Source organism: Lagopus muta, chromosome 12, assembly GCF_023343835.1.
Source record: "Lagopus muta isolate bLagMut1 chromosome 12, bLagMut1 primary, whole genome shotgun sequence".
In the NCBI taxonomy this organism is placed as follows: domain Eukaryota; kingdom Metazoa; phylum Chordata; class Aves; order Galliformes; family Phasianidae; genus Lagopus; species Lagopus muta.
Window position 1 is genome coordinate 12044472 of NC_064444.1, and position 23307 is coordinate 12067778.

General features: G+C 38.5%; 1 protein-coding gene across 5 annotated transcripts in view; it reads right to left on the reverse strand.

Annotated features, from left to right (window-relative positions):
• Nucleotides 1-23199, reverse strand: part of MYLK3 (myosin light chain kinase 3) — a 38384-nt gene extending 15185 nt beyond the window's left edge. Inside the window, exons 1-4 of one of the 5 annotated variants that reach the window (XM_048958754.1) lie at nt 22118-23199; nt 15870-15993; nt 1950-2040; nt 489-918 (exon numbers count right to left, since the gene is read on the reverse strand). In XM_048958754.1, the coding sequence (XP_048814711.1) occupies nt 489-918; nt 1950-2040; nt 15870-15878 (530 nt within the window). In that variant the 5' untranslated portion in view covers nt 15879-15993; nt 22118-23199. Of the gene's footprint in view, nt 1-488; nt 919-1949; nt 2041-2980; nt 3183-5307; nt 6863-7298; nt 7371-15869; nt 15994-22117 lie in introns of those variants that run through there. The other 4 variants (XM_048958751.1, XM_048958752.1, XM_048958750.1 and 1 more) reach the window with 4 other exon arrangements.
• Nucleotides 23200-23307: the final 108 nt, after the last annotated feature.

The window sequence follows — 23307 nt, forward strand, 5'->3', positions numbered from 1 at the left end:
AAATAATCTGGTCATTTCTTTAGGTGATCAAGGCATTAAAAAAAAAAAAAAAAAAAGCTTTAAAGACTACTTAGGACATAAAATGAAACAAATGCTTCAGCTTTATCATAGACAAGTAAACATTTCAAATTCCTTCCAGCCCCATGTTTACAAAAACAGAAGTTGGAAAAGAGTGTTTAAAAGGTCCATCTACTTGAGATGCAGAAGGGCAGCCACATTCCTCTAATACGCAGTAGCCCATCACATCAAATCTCCCATATATCTAGCCCTCTAACTTCAGACAAACAAGAGGTTCTTCATACTTTGAGTTTTTTTGCCTTAACTGTTTATAAGGTCCCACTGCACTTTTCCCATCATGACCATTTCTCCCCTGGAGCATGCCTAAGCAAGAGCTGACTTTTGAATAATCTGTTATTCCTTTTTTTTCTTTTTTTTAAACACATGAAATGGTTTCAGATCATGTAGAAAACTAGCAGCAAAGTCATTACCTGGTTTGTGTCACTTCACACCCTGTGTCAGATAAAGCTTGGGATGTGGAGGGCACAGCTTCCTGCAATGCCATACTCCGTGACGGAGGTTTGTTTTCATTCTCTTTGGGTTTCTGATGTAAAAGCTGCTTGTGGCACTCTTCTGGGCATGGTGCTCTGCCCATATTGTGAGCTTTAACAGGAACATCTTGGTTGCCTACATGATCTTGATTTATGAAGGGAAGACCATTATGTTGATTCAAAGCTTTGACACCAAAATCTTTTTGCTGTTGACAGCTCCATGCTTTTCCAGTACCTTCTACCGCTTTCTGCTGTGCTGTTCTCTCTTTAGCCTGGGGTCTGGAGTCAGCTTTGTGGGCAACAGCAATTGAAGCATTTACCTTCTTGCATCCTTTACTGTTTTCATCCAATTTTTTCACAGTTTTAGTATCTGAACAAACACAACATTAATAAGCTATCCATGGCAGAAGCAGTGGCAAAAAAGAGGGAGTAAAGTAACACACCCACTCAAAATAATCTAAGCAGTTCCTACTTCTGAAAGAAGTAGCCACTAAAAGCCACTAAAAATGCTTACCCAGGTTCAGTCAGTCATTGTTAACGCTCATGGCTTAATCAAAGTCTTACCTGCACTCCACAAAAGGGGAAGGTTCTCCAGCACTCTCAGGATAATTATTATATATATTAATAACAGGAATTTCTCATTTCTTTTGGTGTTCAGTATGCAGAGGCTACCAAGATTAGTTCACAAACTTGTGTAGCTTTCAACTCATAACTGTGACCAGCTGTATGCTTGATTTTTGTCACTTCCTAAATGAAACTAAAAAAGGGAGCGCCCATGATTTAAAGGACTCACTTTAAAAAAGAAAAGGACATTTTCTGAAGACAACAGGTCTGTTGAACTCACATTCACGCCATTACAACTTCTCAAGTATTAATAATGGATGTGAAATGGCAATGTCCAGACAGCTACATCCTAAAGAGGAATCTAGCACTGTTGTGGCAATGAAACTTTGTTGTTTATTAAAAAAATAATAATAATATATTTGCAATGTCAATATGCCCCTATTCCAAAGGAGGATAAAAGTGCTTTTTGAGTTTTATTAAGACAAATTTGGGGACTGTCTGCTAGGTGATACTGCCTCACCTCTGAGGTATCTCCAAACCAGTACTGCTCTCTTGTTTCAGATCACTGTAATACCAAAACAAGGAAACAGTGTTGCCAAGCGAAGATGCTGTTTTTAATTTAATGAGCTTCAAGGTTTCTCGGGGGGGGGCTGATTTAGGAGACAGGTACAAGGAAGGGGAGAAGATCTCTATTTTCTCAATAATTCATTCATAGTAATTCCTCTGTGGAATTCATTCATAGTAATTCCTCATTTAGTGGAAAATAGCAGACTATTCTAGTTTGTCTGCTGCATGTTCTAGAGTCAAAGACTGTAACATGCCCAGAGTGATACATACCTTCAGAAGGCTTACTGCTTTCAGTTTGCGTTCCTCTGTTACTAAGTACATGCTTAGGTTTTGAACCACTCTCCTCAAGCTTTTCCTTGGCCTGAAAAATGACAAAAATAACAGTCACGCTCAAGGGTGTTTATTTCTCACTTGGTTTCTCTAACTTCACAGGTTGAGACCCTGTAAAACAGGTACTGACACCTCTGAACTTCTGAATCTTTAGTTACTTCTGCTTCCATACACCCCCCTGCCCCCCACGCTTTTTTGAGCTCTTCCTGCTTTTGCAAAAAAACCATACTCCTAAAACAAGATGGCACAGAGTAATGTTTTAGGTCTCCGCTTTCCAAAACATTATTTGTAAGACATTTTGCCTCGAGTCACCCTTACTAATATTGATTAAAAACCATGCCATATGAAACACAGGAATTATTAGAAGATAAAATGATGTTGTATTTCTGATACTTGTTGACTGATGGCTGGAAGATGTTGTTGTAGATACAATGCTGTATTTGTCTCAAGGCATCTAGAGATTCATGATTCCAGCAATGATAGAGGTTACACAAAGAGCCTTTAGTCTATATTATAACACTCATACACATGCAACATTATTAAATGTTACCTTTAGTATGGTTAAAAACAGACTTTTTCTAAAGCAATTTCATTCTCCAATTAACACAGCACTGAGAACAGTTATTTTGTAACAGCATCACTATAACACTTCACAAAGCAATACATTTGTAATAAAACTAAATATTTGGCATAAAGCATTATACAAAAATAAGAAAAGGTATAACATCTTGGATGGCCTATTTAAATAAGCAGCCTCTTATCCTCATTCATATAAGCTAGTAAGGAACATCTCTAATTTTTTCTACAAATAACCAATTAGAAGTCTGCTGCAAGTCATCCCCTTTTACTTGGGGGTAAAAACAGTTACTACATTTTTCATGCTACAACCTTATAAATTCCACTACAGAGCACCTCCCTCCAACCCTTTCCCCCCACCACAAAAAAACAAAAACAAAATAAAATATTGTTACCATCTTTATCGCAGCTCTAAGCAAACCTGCAACAATGACTATGGGGAACATTTACTTGCAAAATCCTGTGTGCAAAGAAAGCCTTGAATAAGGGACAGCTTAGTTTTTTGCCCTTGTTTTGTTTGTTGTTGCTGTTTTGTTACATAAAAAAGAAGCCTGGAACCTGTAAAGCTCCGTTCATAGCCTTTTATTAATTTGTCTCCAACTTTGAATGCCTCTTCCATAAGCATTCCTATGGCATCCCAGGAATGCTGTCATATCATCAGCAAACAGCTTCACCCAAAAATGAAAACATGACCTCCCCACTCCCACCCCCATTCTTAGTAACCTTGTGCTAAGCCAACTGCGATAAGCAGCGTATCGCTACAAAACAGCAAAGGTTGGAAAATAGCAACAAGCAAGTAGGAAATTCTTTGTGTGCAACCCCAATGCAACTGTGAATCTTTTCGGACATATTATAAAACAGACTGAAATAAAAAACAGACCGAAGTTAGCACAGGGCTCACCACAAGCTGATGCATTTTTGAACTCACCCACACTTTCCTCCACATTACTCTAGCTAGGTCACATACATTTACTACCTCTCTAATTCAAAACTAGTTCAAATATCAGACTACTCAGCAGCCTGTAATCAAAGCACAGACATATCTTAAGTTCTTATAACTAATCTCATGCTTCAATTTCAAAAACTTCCCAGTAACAAGAAGGGAGAACAACTACGGTACTTCAGCAAAAGCAGTTAGCTCCATAACAGTTCACTTGCCAAACACACATTGCGAGTTCTTCACCCAAGGCAGAAGTTACAGCCTGGGATGGAGACTTCCACTCTACCCCAGTTCATCAGGCCACCAAGAACAGGACAATTCACCTCTCATCCCATTCATATCTTGAATGAATTTATGACTTCAGACCTTCTTTCTCACCAACACTGATGAGGCAGTACCCAGTAGCTAACTAACGATTGATCCTGATTGCATGCTACAAGTCCATGGGAAAGGTTCCTCCAGTGCTGCTCTAATAGCAGTTATCTATATCCCTCCTTACTGTTCACTTAGAAACTGACAATTTGGCAATGAAATCTTTATATTCGTCTTCTCCTGGCCAGTAACATATTGTGCAGTCAGTTCTGTTCTACATGTAAGCATCATCAAGGACAGTGCTTGGCTCCAGGCCTTTCACAGGGATAGCAGGCAGTAACTTGTAACAACGCAGGTCATCATTTATTGGTATCAGCACTAATGGAATCTCTTTATAAATCCTTCTGTCTCCATACAGTCTAGCTCACTTTTCATCTTCTGGCATTTAAAAAGGGATATCAGGAGAGCTCTCAAAGACTGAAAGGTATGCTAGCATCTAACACTGTCCTGGTTTTATAACAGTTCAGGAGTTCAGGTGTAGCATCTACGAACACACGTTACTGATTTGACAAAATAACATTTGGATCAATACAGAAATGCACACTGACATTTGTACTAAGCTGTCCTTACAGTAAGGACACCTCTACACAGGTGTGTAAGAGACTCTTGGAATGACATTTCAACTCATGGAGTTCTCCCTCGCACTTTTTTTTTTGGGGGGGGGGGGGGGGGGGGGAAGGGGGGCGGCAATACCAGTACACAAGTCATCATGAAGACTCAACTCCCAAAACTAATTCTAAATACTTAACTCTCAGAAATCAAGCTCAGTCAGTTCCAAATACCATACCAACTACAGATCAGTCTTATCATATTAGTCTATCTTTCCTCACTATTCTTGATAATTAGGAAATGCTTTGGAATCGCTGTCTGTGAACTGATGGAAACTGCACGTGCAAAACCACAAGAACTACTTGATTTGAGGAGTGAACAGTGTCAGTATAGTTCATGAAGTCACAGGCATATAAACAAAAGTCAGAAAAATTTCAAAACTTTTGTTGTGTTCAGACTTCATGATTGATCAAGAAAATAGAAGCAGCTTCCTTCAGTAAATACTTCCCAGTACATTACTCCTGCCTTTCACCGGAACCTCATCTCTGTCACCAATGTGAATGACATTGCTGATCTTCAGGCACTCTTAGAAGCTGAATCTTTTACAGCAGCAATCAGTTTCTCATACCTGTTACAGGATTGCTTGGCACACTCTGAGGACTTGAGATGCTTCAAGGCACATTTTAAGATTAGGTCTCCGCCACAAAATGCTTATAATTTAGAGGTCATGGCAGTAACCTGCAATAGCAATTCTTAAAGGAAAACCTAAATTATAAATGCTATGCAAAAAAAAACAAAAACTGCAGGAGAGACTTGCTACTTCACAAATAACTTTATCAAGAGCAGTAGAAGAAAACCAACCTCAACAGGGCTTTCCAGTAGACTCTCCTTCTTCCAGGGCACAACACCTTTGAGAATAAAATCCACTACTTTAGAATTTTTTAGTACTTCTCCCACTAATGTAATCACTTTATCCAGCGTATCAATCCTTCCCTCTATCTTTGCCAGTCTCTCCTTGTGCTTCGAGGCATCAAGCTGAGCAACTTTCATCAATCTTAGCACTTCTGAGCATATGCTGTCCATATCAGTGTGGTGAGGACTGTCCGATAGCTTCAGGCCTTTTTCCACTTCACCTGTCTCATCAAGGTCTCCTCTGGATACCGTTAGCTTGTTAATGTCCTTTCCTACACCCTCAATAGCTTTAACTCGTTGCAGTCTGCCTGTCAGGTCTTCTTGGAAATGCAACAGTTTGTCCATCTTCTCATTCAGTAGGTTCAGTTTTTTATCCATGATACTTAAATTGTTCACTTTTATAGGTTGTAACTTGGTCGAGGCATTTCCCTCTGCTGTGTCCAAGCTACCTGCAGACATTCTGTCCAGACAGCACGATGTCAGATAGATTAGGCTGGCTTTTCATTAATCATAAATTAGAAAATGAGGGCCTGAAAGTTAATCTTCTTTAGCTATGCCTACACCAGACAATCTCACTTATTGGAGTTGCTGGAGCGTATCATTAGATAGCTATTGCGCAAATGATTTACTTGTGTGTTATCTATTTCTTACTGCATGCTCTCAATGTTGGAGGTAATTTGGCACCAGGCTGTATTTTCTTGGGCCTCCTTGACGTCACAAGACCATTTAAAATTCTTTCTCAAGTGGCTGCTGATAGGCAAGCATCTTAGCAATTGCCAATGCCTAAGCAGACTTCTGTACAGAGAAGCACTGTTTTTATGACCAGTTTTGCTTCTGTGATATAGAAAAGAATTTGCTGGAGCATTTCTTCTCTTTAAATACAACAAATACAGAAGTAAGTGTGGTGGTGTTGTGCTAAGGGTTGGAAGAGTTCTGCTTTCCAGCACAGACATAGGACACCCAGCAGAGACACAAGCTGTGCTTGTTAGGTTGGCTGGCACTTGAATTTAAAAATAGAGAACAATGACAAGGATCTGAAATACGTATCTAGCACCAGCATGTCTTTGTCAACTGAAACTTCTAAAATTATATCTTTCTCCCAGGCTGTGAAAGTGAACCAAGCAAAAAATCTTCACGAGGACAAAGAGCCAGTCCAACAAAACTACTAAATTAGATATTTTATAGACTTATTACTGACTTCCTTTCACTTCTAAGTCACGTTAGTGTGTCTACAACATTCCCTAGAGAACAGAAAAGTGGCCATTCCATACTCGCACAATCCCCACACTTTCAAATGTCTTGCAATACAGAGCAACTCTTTGTCTCCAATCCCTTTCATTTTCCAGAATGAGCACATGGGAAAAAAACATAATTATTTAAGTGTATTTGCTGTATGAGATGAGGCATCATAGAAATTAGAATCCTTTCTCTACACACTACAGAGTCAGTAGTAACAATATTAAAATTATCCTTTCATGAAAGTATTCAGTTCTTGCCACTTCTGTAGGAAAATACTCCTGCCTAGCATTCTGTGATGTACATACTGAGAAGACACAGCCAAAGCTGACTCCTATTCAGATGCAGCTGTTCAACATTCAGGTATGCAGCAGGATGTTAAATAGTGTTGAATAAGCACCTGCAAAATTATGGGTGGGGTGATGGACGAAGAAAAAGGAAACATCAGTTGGTCCGTAGTGAGAAATTTAAAGTAACTTCATGACTGATGCTTAACTTTTTCCTTCCTTCTCCCAACTTTTTATTGGCTGTTAAACACACAAAGAAAAACTGTTCTAAATGGATCTGATTGTGTTCTCCTAGGGATGTGTAACGCTGCAATTGGATGATAACAGCAGGGTGGCAAAATCTTCAGCTACAAAAAATGAGAGCGAGCCCAAATGCAGCAGCCACAGATACAGAAATGAAGGAGAAGAGTTGCTTACCTTCTGAAGGCCTCAGGTAGGCAGAGACCTCCAGCAAGACACCCTCACCTCCACTGCCAACCCTTAAATGAGGTCTGGGACAGGGTAGATCCTGGCTCCACCCCTTCCAGTCACTCAGGAACTTACATGCACCTGAGCTCCCCTGGGTTGGCCCTGCCTTCCCACCAGGTGCTCAATCACTGCTTCAGGCTGTGACTTAGCATTTCCACTACAGGATGATAATACATTTATATTCAGGCAAGAATCTTTCATTCCTTTTGCTCTGGATTACAACAGAAGGTAATTTTTGTTCAGAACATTTAATGTCCAGTGTTCACATCTCACTGGAGCAGCTCAAAGAGAGCACATTGTTTCATTGACAGACTCAAGTCTTTTAATGCTAAAACTCACACACTGCAGATCACGGCGTACTCAACATTAGACCACACACAAAAAAAGTGTCTTTAGTCTAAGAAATGCACTAGCCTATTAAATTCACCCTTTCTTCATAAGAACCTATTGCATGTAATGACATTTTGTACTCAGACACTGCTACAGAAATTGTTTCATGTCTTATACTTTCCAAATTACATCTGAAGAATGTGAAATGTTCTATGAGTAATAACTAACAGCAATTAACACAGGAACACTGTACATAGCAGAGCTCTGCTCAGGCACCCCATGTTGTCGCTAGCTAAGCAAACTGGCAAGCCACATCACACTCTGAATGTAAACTCCGAATAAAGCTTCTTATAATTTTTTCTCCTATTATTAGGAAAGAAGGAAACAAGTGAACAAAAGATGGCAGCTACCTTCATCCTATCAGGAGCTGAACTGAATTGCTGGGATACCTTTAAAATATCTCAGCATATCTTTAAAACATCTCCAGGCTATCCAGTATTTCTGAAGTGCATGAAGAAAGGAACACAAATTCTGGAGAACCAGAACTACAAGTGACCTTCAACTGATGATGCCAAAGAATCTTCTATTCTCAAGAGGGAAATGAGAGGTTATTCCACTTTGGCTTCAGTCCCACACACACTCCCAGTTGTCAAAGACAGATGTCAGGAGACAAGAGAAACATTTGCATTCAACATAACGAATGGTTTAAGAATCTACAATACAGCAGTTCAGCTATGATTCCTCTTTGCTATCTCTGATCCAAAGGAATTAAAAAAAAAAAACCAAAAAAAAAACGTTTGCAGTAGGAACAAAGATGAAGTGAATGGGGGGGAAAAAAAAATCTACAGCACGTACTAAAGTAATACCAGAGGCTTATATCCCAAACAAGAAATGTCACAAGGTTAAAACCAGCTGCTCAAACAGATCATCTCATTAGATTATTGCATTGCTTCCAGTAACATAGTATAACTGGAGATGACTAAAAATATGCAGGTAAATGAAAAAATAAAATAAAATTAAAAAGCCTAAACAAAGCCAAAGCTTTATAGAGACTTTAGGGACTTGAGGAGAAGTTTGAAAAGGCTGCAATTCAGAGTTCTAAGAAGATGAAGAACAAGATGTGGTAAACATTAGGACCCTATAAAAAAAGCAAAAGACAGCAAATTCAAAATTTGGCTACAGCTACTGAATATTACTCAGGAAAAAAAAAAATACTAATAAATATCCTTTACATCTTCAGTGGCCAGCAGGCAACTTTTTCAAGTTATGCTGAAAACCTCCTTAACCCTTATCTAGTTGCTGTTGCTCATGGACACACACTGAATTCTCCCCTGAGGAAATGAAGAGTTAGCTGAACTTTAAGATACATAAACTTCTGCAAAATTAAGATCTACACCAGTAACTTCCCACAAACAGTTAATTTCCTTGACACATGAAAAGCAGCAAATCACATCCACAGAGCAGTGGTTCAGTAAGATACCAATTCTCATGACAAATGACAAGTACTGAAACAGGCTTCAACTTAGTATAAAGGAATAACTTCCAAGGTCAAAATATGCCATACAGTTTGGATAAGCCTGTCCAGTGAAATAGTTTGGTTTCCTGATGTGATCAGACAAAAGATCTCTATCTGTCATGTTCGGTGATGAACTAAGAACTGGACCACAATGGCTTTAAAAGGCCAAGAACCTGACATTTAACATATTATTCATGTCAGCTGTTGGTTGAAATCCACTTGCCCAGTACAAGTGCCTATAAAGCACTAGCAGTCTCCCCATCAGACCCTAGCATGACACATTTAAATACTGCCTAGTGGGCAAAAGTTCAACTTTATTATAGTATCACCTCAACTTAGTATGAACATCCATTATATGAACTCTTTTTTCCTTTTTATGCATGTTTAGTGACAGAGAACTGTTAACACAGTAAGTCATAACTCTCATAAGCAGTGGCACAGCTAAGGACACGTTTACGATCTTGAGATCACGCAGAGTATATTAATGCATCCCTGTCAAGCAGCTGACAGCAGATAGCTGAACAGATAAAATTATGACATTTAATTTACATCAAAGTAACAAGATTTCTAGATAACAGTGTTTATCACTCACCCACATGGCTTAACAAGACCCCTTGCATTCTTCCTTCAGGTTACTTTCCTCTCATGAGGCCAAGAGAGCACCTGTTGCCTGTTCACATTTATTCAACTGACCCTGAGTTGTGACCTCTTTTACCATCAAGTCTGATGCCTACAGAAACTGCATTAAGAAGCTGTCTCACTGACTTTAATTTTCATTCTTTTCTTTCTTATCCAAAAAATTACTAAAACAATTTACCAGCCTGGACCAGAAGGCTGCCATGGGTAAAGTTTCCCATCCCTCCACAACCTTCATCAAAGAGATCTCTGGAAACTGAATAGAGAAGTCCTGCTGCTGGTTCTGCTTTCTCTGAATTTCAGTGATTTTACACCATATGCTGTCAGTTCTCAGTAAAGCCTGCTGGTTCAGGCCATCTACTATTAAACTGCTTTGCCTCTCATTTTCAAGATGCTTTCTCATCTACACTAGGAGCTCAGCAGAGAACTGTAAGACATCTTTTAAACTGACCTGAAGCTGTTGTATCTATGGCAGTTTGTTCAGTTACAGGTAATTTAAAGTCAGCAGAGATCCATTGCAACGCATAAGAGAAAGTCTTGGTTGCACAGTAAGGCAAATAAGAATAAAAACACAAAAAGGAAATCCTTGCCACTGAAGTGATGAGATGAGGCCTCTCAGATCTCTTGCACAAGAAGGGGTTATTTCTAGACAGACAATTTTTCAGAGGAAGACCATGCATAACCCAGAATTTGCTCCAAAGCACAGTAAAATCATCACAAACAGTCTGGCTGACTTGGAATAGCATTGGCTTTCAGCCACATCCCTCAAAGTCTCTGCTCTACAGGTAGCATGCTTGTTTTAGAACAGATGGAAACCACCAAATGGCACTGCCTTGTTGTCTTCTGTTCCCTTCCTGCTTTGGAAATTTCTTTTTTTTTAATTCAAATTTGAAAGATTATGAGAATAATGCATATAATGCATACAATGCATACACACTGCACTAACTAGTTAACTTGCAATAATCATTTCCAACTTCAACTTCAACAATATCCCAAGTGATGACCGCTGCGAGAATGTATCTGATTTTTCTTTTTTCTTTTGCTTCTACACTCGCTTTTCCAAAGTTAAAATGCAGTAATACTGATTCCACAGCCACTCTTCAGCCCTTCGTGGTTATTGAATGAAGTGTGATCACCTTGAGAACAATTTCACATTGCATTCACTGGTTTAAGTGTTGGAAAAGCAAAGCACACAAGCACATCATACATCAAACTGCACTGGAATGAAGTGAATCGTGTTCGTGAGCAGCCACATCAGAGGCAACTTCACCTACAACAATCTGCCCACAAAGCATTTGGCTGGACTTGAACTGCAACACACACTTTCAGAAAATTCTCCCAAAAGCAGCTAGTGCACTTGTTTCACATCTTGTGCAATCTCAAGTCTCAGTTACTGAATTCTTTCTCTCCGTCATATTTCCATCCAACAGTTGCCACTGCAGTACAGCAAGCATCATGTACTGTGCTCAGTGCTCTTTACTGTTGTGGTTTAACTCAGCAGATGGCTCAGCAATGCACAGTCATTCGCTCATTCCCATCCTCTTTCTAAAATAAACAAACAGACAAACCCAACAGAAGAACTACGAAGTAGAACTCATGGATTGAGATAAAAACATGTACTAAGATATAGAGAAGGACAATAGTTATGACTATATATACAAATGCTCACACATGTATATAACAAGTGATGCATAAGCAATTGCTCAACACCCCCTGGCTGATGCCCAGGTAGCCCTCAAGCAGGCAATGAGAGCGATGAACTCCCACTTCCTTCAAAACTCCTTCACATGGATATCATATGATATCATATCCCTACAGCCAGTTTAAGTCAATTTTCCTAATTCTGTTCCCCTCCCAGCTCCTTGGGCCCTTTCCTGACAATGGCCTCAGATTTGTACAACACTGCTCAGCAGCTATTATACACATCAATGTGCTGTCAACGCTGTTTTCCTCCCAGAATCAAAACATAGCATCATACCATACTCTCTGAAGAAAACAATTCCATCCCAGCTGAAAATAAGACACTTACTAGTAATGTTTTTTTTTAAATGTTGTTTTTGGTGAAAATCTAAACCAGAAACCTAGCACAGCAATTTACTCCCTTATTAAAATGGACACTTGTTGACATTGCCATTCTTCAGTAATAACCAGACTACCACGGTAAGGAAATTTAAGATCAACTAAATAGTCATCTCTCCTATAATGAAGTCTGTTATGTGCTATATTCACCTGCTGATTCAGATCTCTCTGACATTTTGGTTTGACGTCATTCAAACACAGGAATAACTACATCAGTTCAGGCTTAGCCTCAAGACAAGCTCTGCTTCAAAAAAGGATTCAGAGAAAGGGAACTCGAGCACAAAAGCTGGTGGTTTTACAAACTCTTCCCAGTGAATCAACTACCCACAATTAAGCCACTCATATTCCTTTAGGTGAAAGTTTATATAAACCATGTACATAGAATGCAGCATCCGTATCAGATGTGCAAAAGATCTTCAAGAGGGAACTTTGTCCTCAAACTTGTTAGAATACACTTTTTGCCATCTATCCTAACAAAAAGTTTGACTCATTTCATAAGCCAAATCCTCTGCCTTACTGCTTAAGCATAAACTACAGGAAACATCTTCCACTGTAAACCTGAGCAATAACACAAGTTTTCAAGCCATCTCTAAATACTACTATCACAATTTTCAGAGTTAACTATCATTACAAATCCTTCTGTAACACCAGGACCAACTGAGTCAGCCACTTCAGCACAAGCAAGCAGATAATCAAGTCTAAGCCAGAAAGAGACTACAGACAACAAACAAGCAAACAACAGGTTCCATTTGCAACTAGTAAGATCAAATGAATACATACACTCACTAGCTCCTGCTGGAACAGACTCAGACCCAACCTACAAACCTACTCCATGCAGGAGAAGAGAGATCTCACTATGCTTAATAGCAAGTTTCTGGATTAAAGCAGTTCTTACCAATTTTAGTAAAAGCTGCATGCATGGTCCAAGACACTATTTGATCTTATGTGCTTCTCTGCTGGTCGTATTCTTCAAAAGCATCTTTCCTTTCATACTGTTTCATAAAAGTGAATGATTAGCTTTGTGAACAACATAAAGAATAATTTTTCAATTGATAATCATAATGAGTTTGGTATGATGGTCTGTGATAATCCAATGCAAGACAACCAAAATCAAGTGACTTCTGATTCTGTGCTCATTGAGGATAAGGAAAACCAATATAGAAATCAAACTAAATCTAAGACAGTTTCTAGTTCTAGACCTTCCCATTTTCAGAAGAGAATTATCATTATCTCCAGTTCTAAAGAAAGAGAAACTGAACCATTGAATATGAAAGTGTTACTCAGTCACCCAACAGAAGAATTACAGAGAAATTAGATATTCCGAACCTCAGCACAACCTTCATGTTACTGAGAAGTAACTAATCCTGGGCTGCAGAGAGCTAAGCCACAGAACAGCACATAAACAGACAACTGCAGTATTGATCATTTTTTCCTGAAACATGACTAGTCCAAAAAAATCCCTGGATAAGTTGCTTTGATGGTTCTAAAGCCAATTCCTATAATCCCTCCTGGAATACACTTTACTTTAATCTCCAAGGAACAAGCAAAAATTAATTGTCCAGAAGTTTGTCTTGATTCTACAAATTGTTCCAAACAAGGGCAATTAAAAGAAATTCACAAACACATATTTCAGGTTAAGACTCGTCTTTGGTAAGAAGTTCAATACCAGCAATTTAAATATGACATTATCTGTTCAATATGAAGAACAGCTGATTAGTGCATTCAATTAAATACATCTTTTTTTCCTGTTCTGCTGCCATAAATAGACAATAAATGAATAGCTCCTTCCATATGATGTTTATCTAGCCTTCTAAGCTATCCTATTTTCTCATGCAATAAATTCTTATGTAATAAATTCAAACAATATGATAAAAATCACATTGAAGTGTTGGCCATATTAGATTCACTACATAACACTACATTAAAAGAATGGAACAAAATTCTATCTGTTGAAATTCGAAGAAAATCTGTCCATTTCTCCAACTGTACCAGAAGTTATTTAGTTCACTCAGTCTAATGTCCCATTATGGAATGAAGATGATTACAAATAAGCTCTTTACTAAAGTCCATTAAAGCCATTATCAAATAAGATCTAAGAGCTGATCCTTTCTTTGAAATTTTGAAAGAATGGCCTCTTCAAAAAGCAAACAAACAAAACCCAAAAACTGCTACAATGCTTGCTTTGCACAACAGTGTAGCTTCTTAAAAAAAAAACAAACAAAAAACTGAACATTGTTATCACTGAATCACATGGCATTCTTTTTAAGTTTGCTTACGTTCATGTTCCTGCATCTGTCTGGATGGTAAAGGCTCAACATTTTAAAGTAGTAGAATAACATGCAAGTGGAAGAAAATACAAGCATTGTTTTCCCCAGACTCCCTGCATCTATAGCAACCAAAACCTAGCTCTACAGATAGCATTCAATACTGTTGGCTGATGGATAGCTTAAAGTGGTGGAAAAGTAGATCACTATTCTCTGTTCCACGAGTACTGTCTCTATATCTGTCTCTTTTTGCAGCGTTAGTAGGTTGTTAATAAGCAGCATTTTTTTGGAGCCAGACTCATTTCATTTCCTCAGATCTCAGCACAGTAGTGTTCCAATATCAAAACTTTCACATCCTACCACAGAACACATATTTGAGGTGTTGAGCACACAGCACTCCAGTTGACTGCACTGCTTTTACTATCAGCTTAAATGGCGTGATGCAGAATTTGGGTCCTAATGAAATCGCCCTGTGTAGGCCTGCCTGACAGATTAATTGTCTTATAATTCTCAGACATATGATTACTAAAGCAAAAAGTTGTAACAACTGACCTCCATATAATCTGAACGTCAGTCTGGCATCCCATAATACAAACACATCATTTGGATTAAAAGTTTTAACACGCCAAGGCTCTCACAGAAATGTATTTCTTTAGAAAGGCAAAGCCTGCACTACTCATTTCAGAAGCACCTCCTCAACATCGGCGGGTGCTTTGCAAGCAAAAAGACTGCACAAAGTGGCTAAGAATGTCTGACACACAGCACTTTACAGAAGGCAGAGTAGTCAATACTGTCACGTCCAGTCACTTTTTACTTTCAAACTAGGGGTGCAACAAAATACTTACTGTAAACCTCTTGATGTAATCAGAAACACAAAATCCTCCCATGCTTAAACGAAGAGATCTGTGCAGAGAGCTTTCTTGATATAAAGTTCCCATTTTGTTTTGATTGTGCAGTGGTCACCCAGGTAGCCTAAAGACTTCTAGGCTGTACAGCTTCACTGGATCTTGCCAGAATTCTACTTCTGTGATATACTAGGCATTCCATCTTATCTAGCACTACACCAGGCATTTCAATCATTTCACTTCCTTATCAGCAGTACTACATTTTATCTGCATCTCAGCAGCTCACTTCCTGAACTACTGATAACAGCTACTGTAAGGCACAGAAGCCACGTAACAGAAGATGACATCTGAATCTCCAGAAGTCACTAAAGAATCCCTTTCTTGCATTTATCTGTTCCTTAACTTATTTCTGCCCTACTTAACTTTGCATTAGTTCTAACTTACGGACAGCATGTTTGTGTCAACTAAGAAGTGACAGGACTGTTGTTTTTCTGACTGCTTTGTTCAGTGGCACTGATTACCGTGAGATGATATTTGTTTTGAAAACATGACTATACCAAATCATTTCTTCCATTTCAAATTTCTTCAGATATAAGAGAAAAGCATTAGGAGCAGAAAAGAATAGACTAGAAAGGACAAATATTCATCCTCTATTAGAATTCATATCAGGCATGAGAAGATCCTGACCTTTGCACAGACAGAAAAGCTGCTTAGAGAGCAATATCTGGACTTAGCATGGACCCCACCTTCATTGATTAAATCAAAATAAGATTGTATTTTACTGCAGAATGAGTGCACATCAACTCTCCTCTAAAATAAATAGGTAGGCAACAGGGATAAGACACAGTACCTTTATCATTATGAACTAAGAGATGTCAGGTCCAGAAGTGTGGGTACAGAACCAGCTACTCCTCTCACAGCAAAACCAAGAGCTTCATTTCCACCTGGCGCTGTACAGTAAGATGAGCAATGTGCTGTTAAAAACAAAACAAAATTAACGTAATTACAGACAAAATTAGGAAATAAAGATGAATGAGTCATGGGGGCAGAAGCCAGGGATAAGACTGCTGTGCTTACTGTGTTGGAAACTTTTTTTTTTTTTAAACTGCCTGGCAAGGAATGTTTTTCAGGCCATTCAACAAACAAGTGAAAAGGCCAGGGGTTGCCTGGGGTGCAGGACGATTTGACTGCAGCCCACAGAGGTGAGGTAGTTCTACCAAAAGGTTAGCAGTCTAACATCCTGCTATGAGACATAGGCAGCCTGAGGCTGCCTGAGACACTGGCCTTAAGGCTCCAGAAATTTAAGGCTGGTCTCCACTGCACAGTCTCACATAAATTCAAACTTGAGCTCTGTGCCTTGCTCTCTCCACTTGTAAAATTCAGCTAAATACTTTGTAGCTTACAGATTTTCAGAGCTTTAGAACCTATTATTATTATTCCTCACCTTCAAAAGATTGAACCAACCCAAAGTCAAAACTGCCTCAAACTATTCAGACATGAACTAGCTCCATATAGCGGTACAAGAAAAAATTGGGTCTTCCAAGCAGTGAGACTGATGCTGAACTATTTTTTCTTCATACTTTGTTCTGGCAGGGGATTGGAATTCCATGATCTTCAAGGTCCCTTCCAACCCAAGCTATCCTATGATATGAAAAGACTGCTGCAGACCTTAGAGCAGTATTCCTGGCATTTACACAAGGAACACTACCCAGCCACTCAACAGGAGAGAGCATGTCCACACCGGTATGAGGTTCTTGAACATTGCTCTCAAGTTTTGTTTGTTTTCACACATCCATATGTAACTGATTCTATGATCTACAGATCTCACAAAAACAGCAAATACTACCGCTATTAAAAAAGTGTAGAACTTAACACATGAGTCAGGAGATGCCAAATCCAGAGGTAAAACAGATGCATTTCTGATGCATTTATGACTTATTCCAGCAGCACCAATAATCGTGTTGTTACCCTGGATTTAATCAAGAGATGATATTACTTAATGCGGCAACGGAGGCGTGTACAGCGTGTAAGCACCATGCCATAGGGGAAAGCTTGCATGACAAAGAGAATTCTTCAGGAAGTTTGGCAAGCAGTTGGGAACAAGCAATGCTCAGCCTGCAACCTTCCATTAACAGATCTAAATACAGAACCATAGTGTAAAACAACACCTTCCTGCAGTATTCTCAATATCAATATCAATACTAAGAATATAATTACAAAGCTTCACTAAAAGCTTTGCTTTTTCTTTATTTCATCTTTTGAAACATATTTTCTTTCTCTCCCATTTTCACTTCATATTTTATGATGCACTGTGGGTTGTGTTTGCAGAAGGATCTCAAAAGCAACAAAGTAGCTGCATCTACAAAACATTCAATCCACAGTAAACAAATAGCCCACTTGTCACAAGATTAAACGCTGAGGACAGAAAACAATGGATACAGGACTACATTTTCTTCAGTACTAGAGAAAGGTCTAGTGGATTTTGCACACAAACGAGAGATGGTTTCTAGAGCAACTATTTGAATCTGCTATGCTCACACTCCAGAAACTCCTCTAACCACATTTGATAAGCAGCTCACCGCAATTCAGAGCGCAGGATAAGAAAAAAGGTAACACTACAAGGCTGTTCAGTTTTATTACCTCCATCAGCCAGCTGCTGACAGACACACCAATTCCTGTACTGAACACAGTACAAAATGGAAGATCAGCATTTTTAAGGTGATCTCCCTGCACCAGGCTCCACAAATTAGGAAGATGCTCAGTGCTCCACAAACACATCTCACATTCAGTTCAGTTATAACCTACAAGATTGCTCAGCTAAAACTTTCCATTAACATGGCAGTTAATACAGATCTCTTCCTTCCTGAAAAGGAAATCAGTAACTAGAAGTTTTAGCCTCTGGAGAAATTTCTTTTTACTATTAAAAGTTACTAAATTAATTTAGCATTTGAGAATCTTTTTGTCATCTATTAATAATTACAAGTAGGAAATACTGACACTAATTCCATCCAGTTTAACTCACTACGATTATACCCAAAACATCTCACTGCAGGATAACAACCCCCTTCCAAAATAGATTTCCAAGCTCCACCAAGAACTTACCCTTTCATTACTCTTCCATCCATGCAACAAACTAGAACAGAATGCCAGCATACAGGAATGCTCCCAGGGAAAAGCACACGAAATCAGCAAGTGAGTAATGATACCAGAAATGTTTGAGTTCCTTGTATATCTGATCAGGGCAAGTATTCAAAAGTTTATGAATACTGTGGTTGATGAGGATCTTTTAAGAGCAATGAGCTCCTGGCTGTCTCTGTGCCAGTATCAGCACATTTCTAGAGCTGCTCCACTTGCAATGGATTAGTACTAAAGGGTAGATTTGAAAGCCTCTCCATCTCATTAATATTCATTTTATATTTTAAATCTTATTTACATATAGACTCATCTCCAAGATTAGAAGGCTCATAAATTACATTCTATTTTTAAACCTGTAGTGTTTGAGCTCATTGTTTTGGAAGGAAAACAGTAGCAGACTGCTTTAAGCAGGCTGATTTATTCATTTATTTTTAAAAGAATAGTATTTATTGGGCTGGATTCAACTCTGCTCTAACTTCATTGTCCTGCAAAGATTTGCACTACAATGAATCCTGCCTTCAAAGCAGGCACACAAGTACAACTGTCAGAACATTTTCATTCTGTCATTAATTTTTGTTCCATCACAATGGGTGGGCACAACGTCTGCAGCTGAATAAACTCACAAAAGCCAACTTGCCTAGCGAACTCTTCAAAAATAGCTGTAACTGCCACAAAAACAGATTAAGGAGAAGTGACTATCTGCTTTGTTTCATAGCAAACACGTACAGATAATTTTGCAGTCAAAGCACACCATATCATACAGCAAACCTGGCTTTAAGAGTCATAAGGAAGGTGCAACAGAGAACAGATTGAAGCCTTCTCTACAGGAATGGGGGACAGTTTTGGGGGAAGGTATCTTATTTCTGTATAGCACAAACCCTTGTTACACAGCTCAACCCCACAGATAGCAACAAATTCAGGATGCTCAGACAGCCCCTGTAGCCTTCTGGTGCACACTAGTGAAGGCATGAGCACCAAAAGCAAAAAAAAAGATTAATTGATCTAGTTTTACCTTATTCTCCCTTGCAAACTGTTTGTCATAACAGATCAACTCCTAAACAGCTTGTTTTTAATAGAAAATGCTCTAAAATGTTGAGAGGTAACCTCTTGCAAAAATCAAAATAATTCCTCCACTTGCCCTCAAGAAAAAAAAAAGTTTGCAACAGTGAGAAGTGCAGAGCAAGAGTGACTGCTGGAAGAAGAAAAGTGAGATAAATACACTGCCACATGCATTAGATGATAAATCTTATTATGCTGCCACTTACGATATGCACTGCTCTGTATTTCATGAAGAATTCAACTGATGCAATCCTTTCCTACCCTCTTGCCCTCTCTTGGCCATACAGCTGGTATGACCTCTAATTTTAATGATTTATTAACTAAGGAACACATCATTTCTGTGATTAAGTCTCTTAAAGTATACACACCAAGATTTATGAGGCAGAAATAAGGAAATCAGACTTCTAGAATCCTTCCCATTTGGGTCTTAAATTCAGAGATAAGTATTTTAGACAGGCGTTAACTTTGGCAGAATGGATTGTTAGACAGTGAGCTAACGAAAAGTGTCACTAATGATAGTAAGGTTCATTCTAGGCATCAAAAAGCCTCCTTTCAGAGCTGATTCAAAATGAAAAATATCTTGCAAAACACCTCATTCACCTCACATATCATGCCTGAATCAGTTTCCCTGCAGATCATAACCATGAGAGCCCAAAAACTTACAACTAAGGATACAGAAGGTAAAACACAACAGAAAAGAAGAACACAGCCTTTGGAGCACTCATTGCTCATGCTACCCACTTTTTATGTAAAAAGGATCTCTTTAACTCAGAATGGTTTACGTATTTTTACTCTTCTATCACCTCTCTTCTGCCTTCCAAATTTTCCTGCTTTTTGTCACATCTCCAGAAAGGTGGAACTCATGCACTGCTTTCTCCCCTACAATATATCACAGAAAGCCTGCATATATCTCTCCTAGCAGCTTTCACACAGTCGTGCTTAGTTCTTGTTATTCCATTCTTCTCCAGCTCTGCCTAGTTTAACTTTTCTCCCATGCAACACCCAGACAAATTCCCTCAATCACCCCCACTTTCCTTCCCTGCCCTTTCTTCTCTCGTGTTGTTCCCCCTACCCCATGTAACATTCTGCCCTTTTCAAGGCACAGCCTTCCTGCCCAGTCACTCTTGTCCCTGCCTCCTCATATCAGGAATGAGCCACCATAGCTGTCTTTCCTTTGCTAGGCAAGGAAATGCCACTGCAGCTGTAACACTCACTAATAATGATCACTGCATATCTATGATCCCATAAACCGGGATTAATGTAATTGCTTACACTAACAGCCTCCCAGTGACGTTCTAAAGAAAAGTGACTTTCAGTGTACTTTCACAGGAAATTGAATACTATGTTCTTTTAACAGTAAGAATGCCTGAACATATACAGAAATTGTCCTTAGAATAAGGCTGCCATCTAGTAGCAGAATAAAGTAAATGCAGAGAAATCCCAAGCCAGAATGTAAGCTGTGATCCCACTTGATAGTCTGACATGCTATTATGTAGATACATAAACATAGGAAGTACAGTTCATCAGGAAAAAATAAACAAAGTGGCAGAAAGTAGAATTTGCAAGATGGTGGTTTCAAGCAGGCAGCTTTCCAGTAAAATCATACACCATTCAATTCACAACATTAATTTGCTCTAGACAGGTCAGCATAGAGGTGGTGCAGAAGTGAGTTAGTGTTTTTACAGATGTTAGTATTTTTACAGATGTGAAATATTTTCTCTTCCTTCAAGTTAATGGGCAAAAAATGCAATATTCCTCAGAGAAGCTTTCTGCTACAATGTGCAATGAAGCAGATTAAATCAGACTGAATCAAAGAAACATTTCAGGGCAGGGCAGGCCCAAAATCTTACATTGAAACCAGTCATCAAAAAAAACTGCATCAATTAGTTCCTGAAGGGTTAAATAATTATTCTTGCTTCTTGGAGAAAATAAAAAGAGAAAAAAAAAAGTTTCCAAGTCAGATACATTAAAAAGACAGGCACAAATACAGTTTGCAATACACAGGATTTTACTCTGTCATCATTTAGCTGTCATTGACTTTATTTTACAGTTTTGTAGACTGAGATGCAATACATTCAACATCAATAATTTACAGTCATTTACTGCTATTTTTAATCCCTTGACCATCTCCAACACAAAGAAAGAGCCCCTGAATCCTGAAATGCACAATTTACAGTTCAAGTGTGGAATATATTCCAAGAAATCTATGTCTTATGATATTACAGTTACAGAGATACCAATGCTTTAGGAAGATTCCAAAGTGTCTCATTTATATAGGAAACTGGTTTGTTTCTGATTGGTGGTAAAAGCAAATCTGGACTCCTGCTTTGCAAGATCCATTGTGGCCCACTAGCAAAGAGCTACCCCCACCTTGGGATATTTTCAAAACAACCTGCATCTATCACAGCTTCTGCAAAGAAACTGGAAGCCAGAAAGGAAAGAAAAAAAGCATGATCACAACTGAAAAAGAATTGAGAGCGGAGACCTGATGAAAACAAAAAGAAGTGGTACAGAAATAAAAATTCATCACTCTTTCAAGATTCTCCACCGATGAAGAGAGAAAAGGGCCTTGCACATTTGAGAGGTATTAATGTATTTTTCAGTTCTTAACAGTAAAGTGAAGGCACTAGTTTAAGTGTAGAAATCTTAACATGACATTTAACATCAGCTGCATTCCTCTGACGCAGAGAATCTCTATTACAAGAACGTTCATTCCATATGCAAGAGTAAAAAGAGGCACCTGTAGGAATGCAGGTTAGAGCACCAGACAGTTGGACATTAGTATTTCCCTTCCTCTCTTAACACAGTAAATCTCATTCTGGCAACAGAAGCAACACAATCCTGACTGTATCTTAAGTTTGCAAAATGAGAACTTCCCTTTTGTCATTCTGACTTTTAACTTACCATGCAGACAGCCGTTATGACGCATTATCTCTATCCTTAAGAGTTACTCATTTGTTCTTGCTACTTTTATCTGTGACAGGCTACAGCTCTGGAAAGCAGAAATTTACATGATGAAGGGAAGTAGATCTTGCGTTCACAAATTCTCATTTACTGGAATAAAGATAAATGCAGATTAGTTGTTTAAGTGCTTTTCCACACCCATACCATTCCCCCATCGTTAAAAAGGACCCCAATTATGACTTAAGAATTAAAAGTCATCCCTTGTGGCTTAATTAACTCAAAGCACAGCTCCTTCCTTTAAACAATAATTAGTAAGCAGTGAGTGCAATAGCCTAGCTTTATTAATGAAATTCTTTGCTACCAACCAAAGATCAGCTCTGTGGCAGAAACTCATTCTCACTATTAAAATAGTGATACTGTAAAGTATGAGTAAGACTGAAAAAATGAGACATTTAAGTGCTCTCCTCTTCTTGGAAAAGTGATAAAAAGCAAGTATGTCAGATCCTACACGTGCAACTGCTTCCCACATCTCCTCTTCAGTTTCTACAGTTTGAAGTTTTTTTTTTTTTTTTTTTTATTTTTATTTTTTAGAAAAAAAAGAAAAAAAATACATATTAATGTCAGAATTTGGGCTCAAATTGCATTATACCATTTTAACACAATGACTATTGTTGAATGTCTTTCCCAAACCTATTTCTACCAGAACAGCTCATCACCACACAACAAAAGCTGTTGAGAATTAAATTTAACCAGCATATCCTCATGTTTTGGGAATATCAGTGAGAAGTTGCTAGATGCCAATCTACATCACAGATATCTACTTTCTCTCTCTTCCCATTAAATAATGGGCCAATTAAGAATACAGCCTGAGTACTTACCAATCAGACAAGACAGAAACCTAGCAAACAGTTACAAAACAAGTATTTGCCTTTCCAACCCCAGCAGCCTGACCCCAAAAACTGTATGTGGTTTTTGAAAAGCAACTCTCTGTTGGGGACCTCTTTGTCAAGTTGACAAGCAAAATAGTCACTCGAAATGAAATTGCTTTAGTTTTCTTCCTACTGAATTATATCGTATCTATTAAAAAAAAAAAAACAAAAAACAAACAAACAAACAAGAAAAACCAAAGAATACCAGATTTTTAAGAGGATCAAAACCAAAACACTTAAAGTATCACAAATGTACTTAAT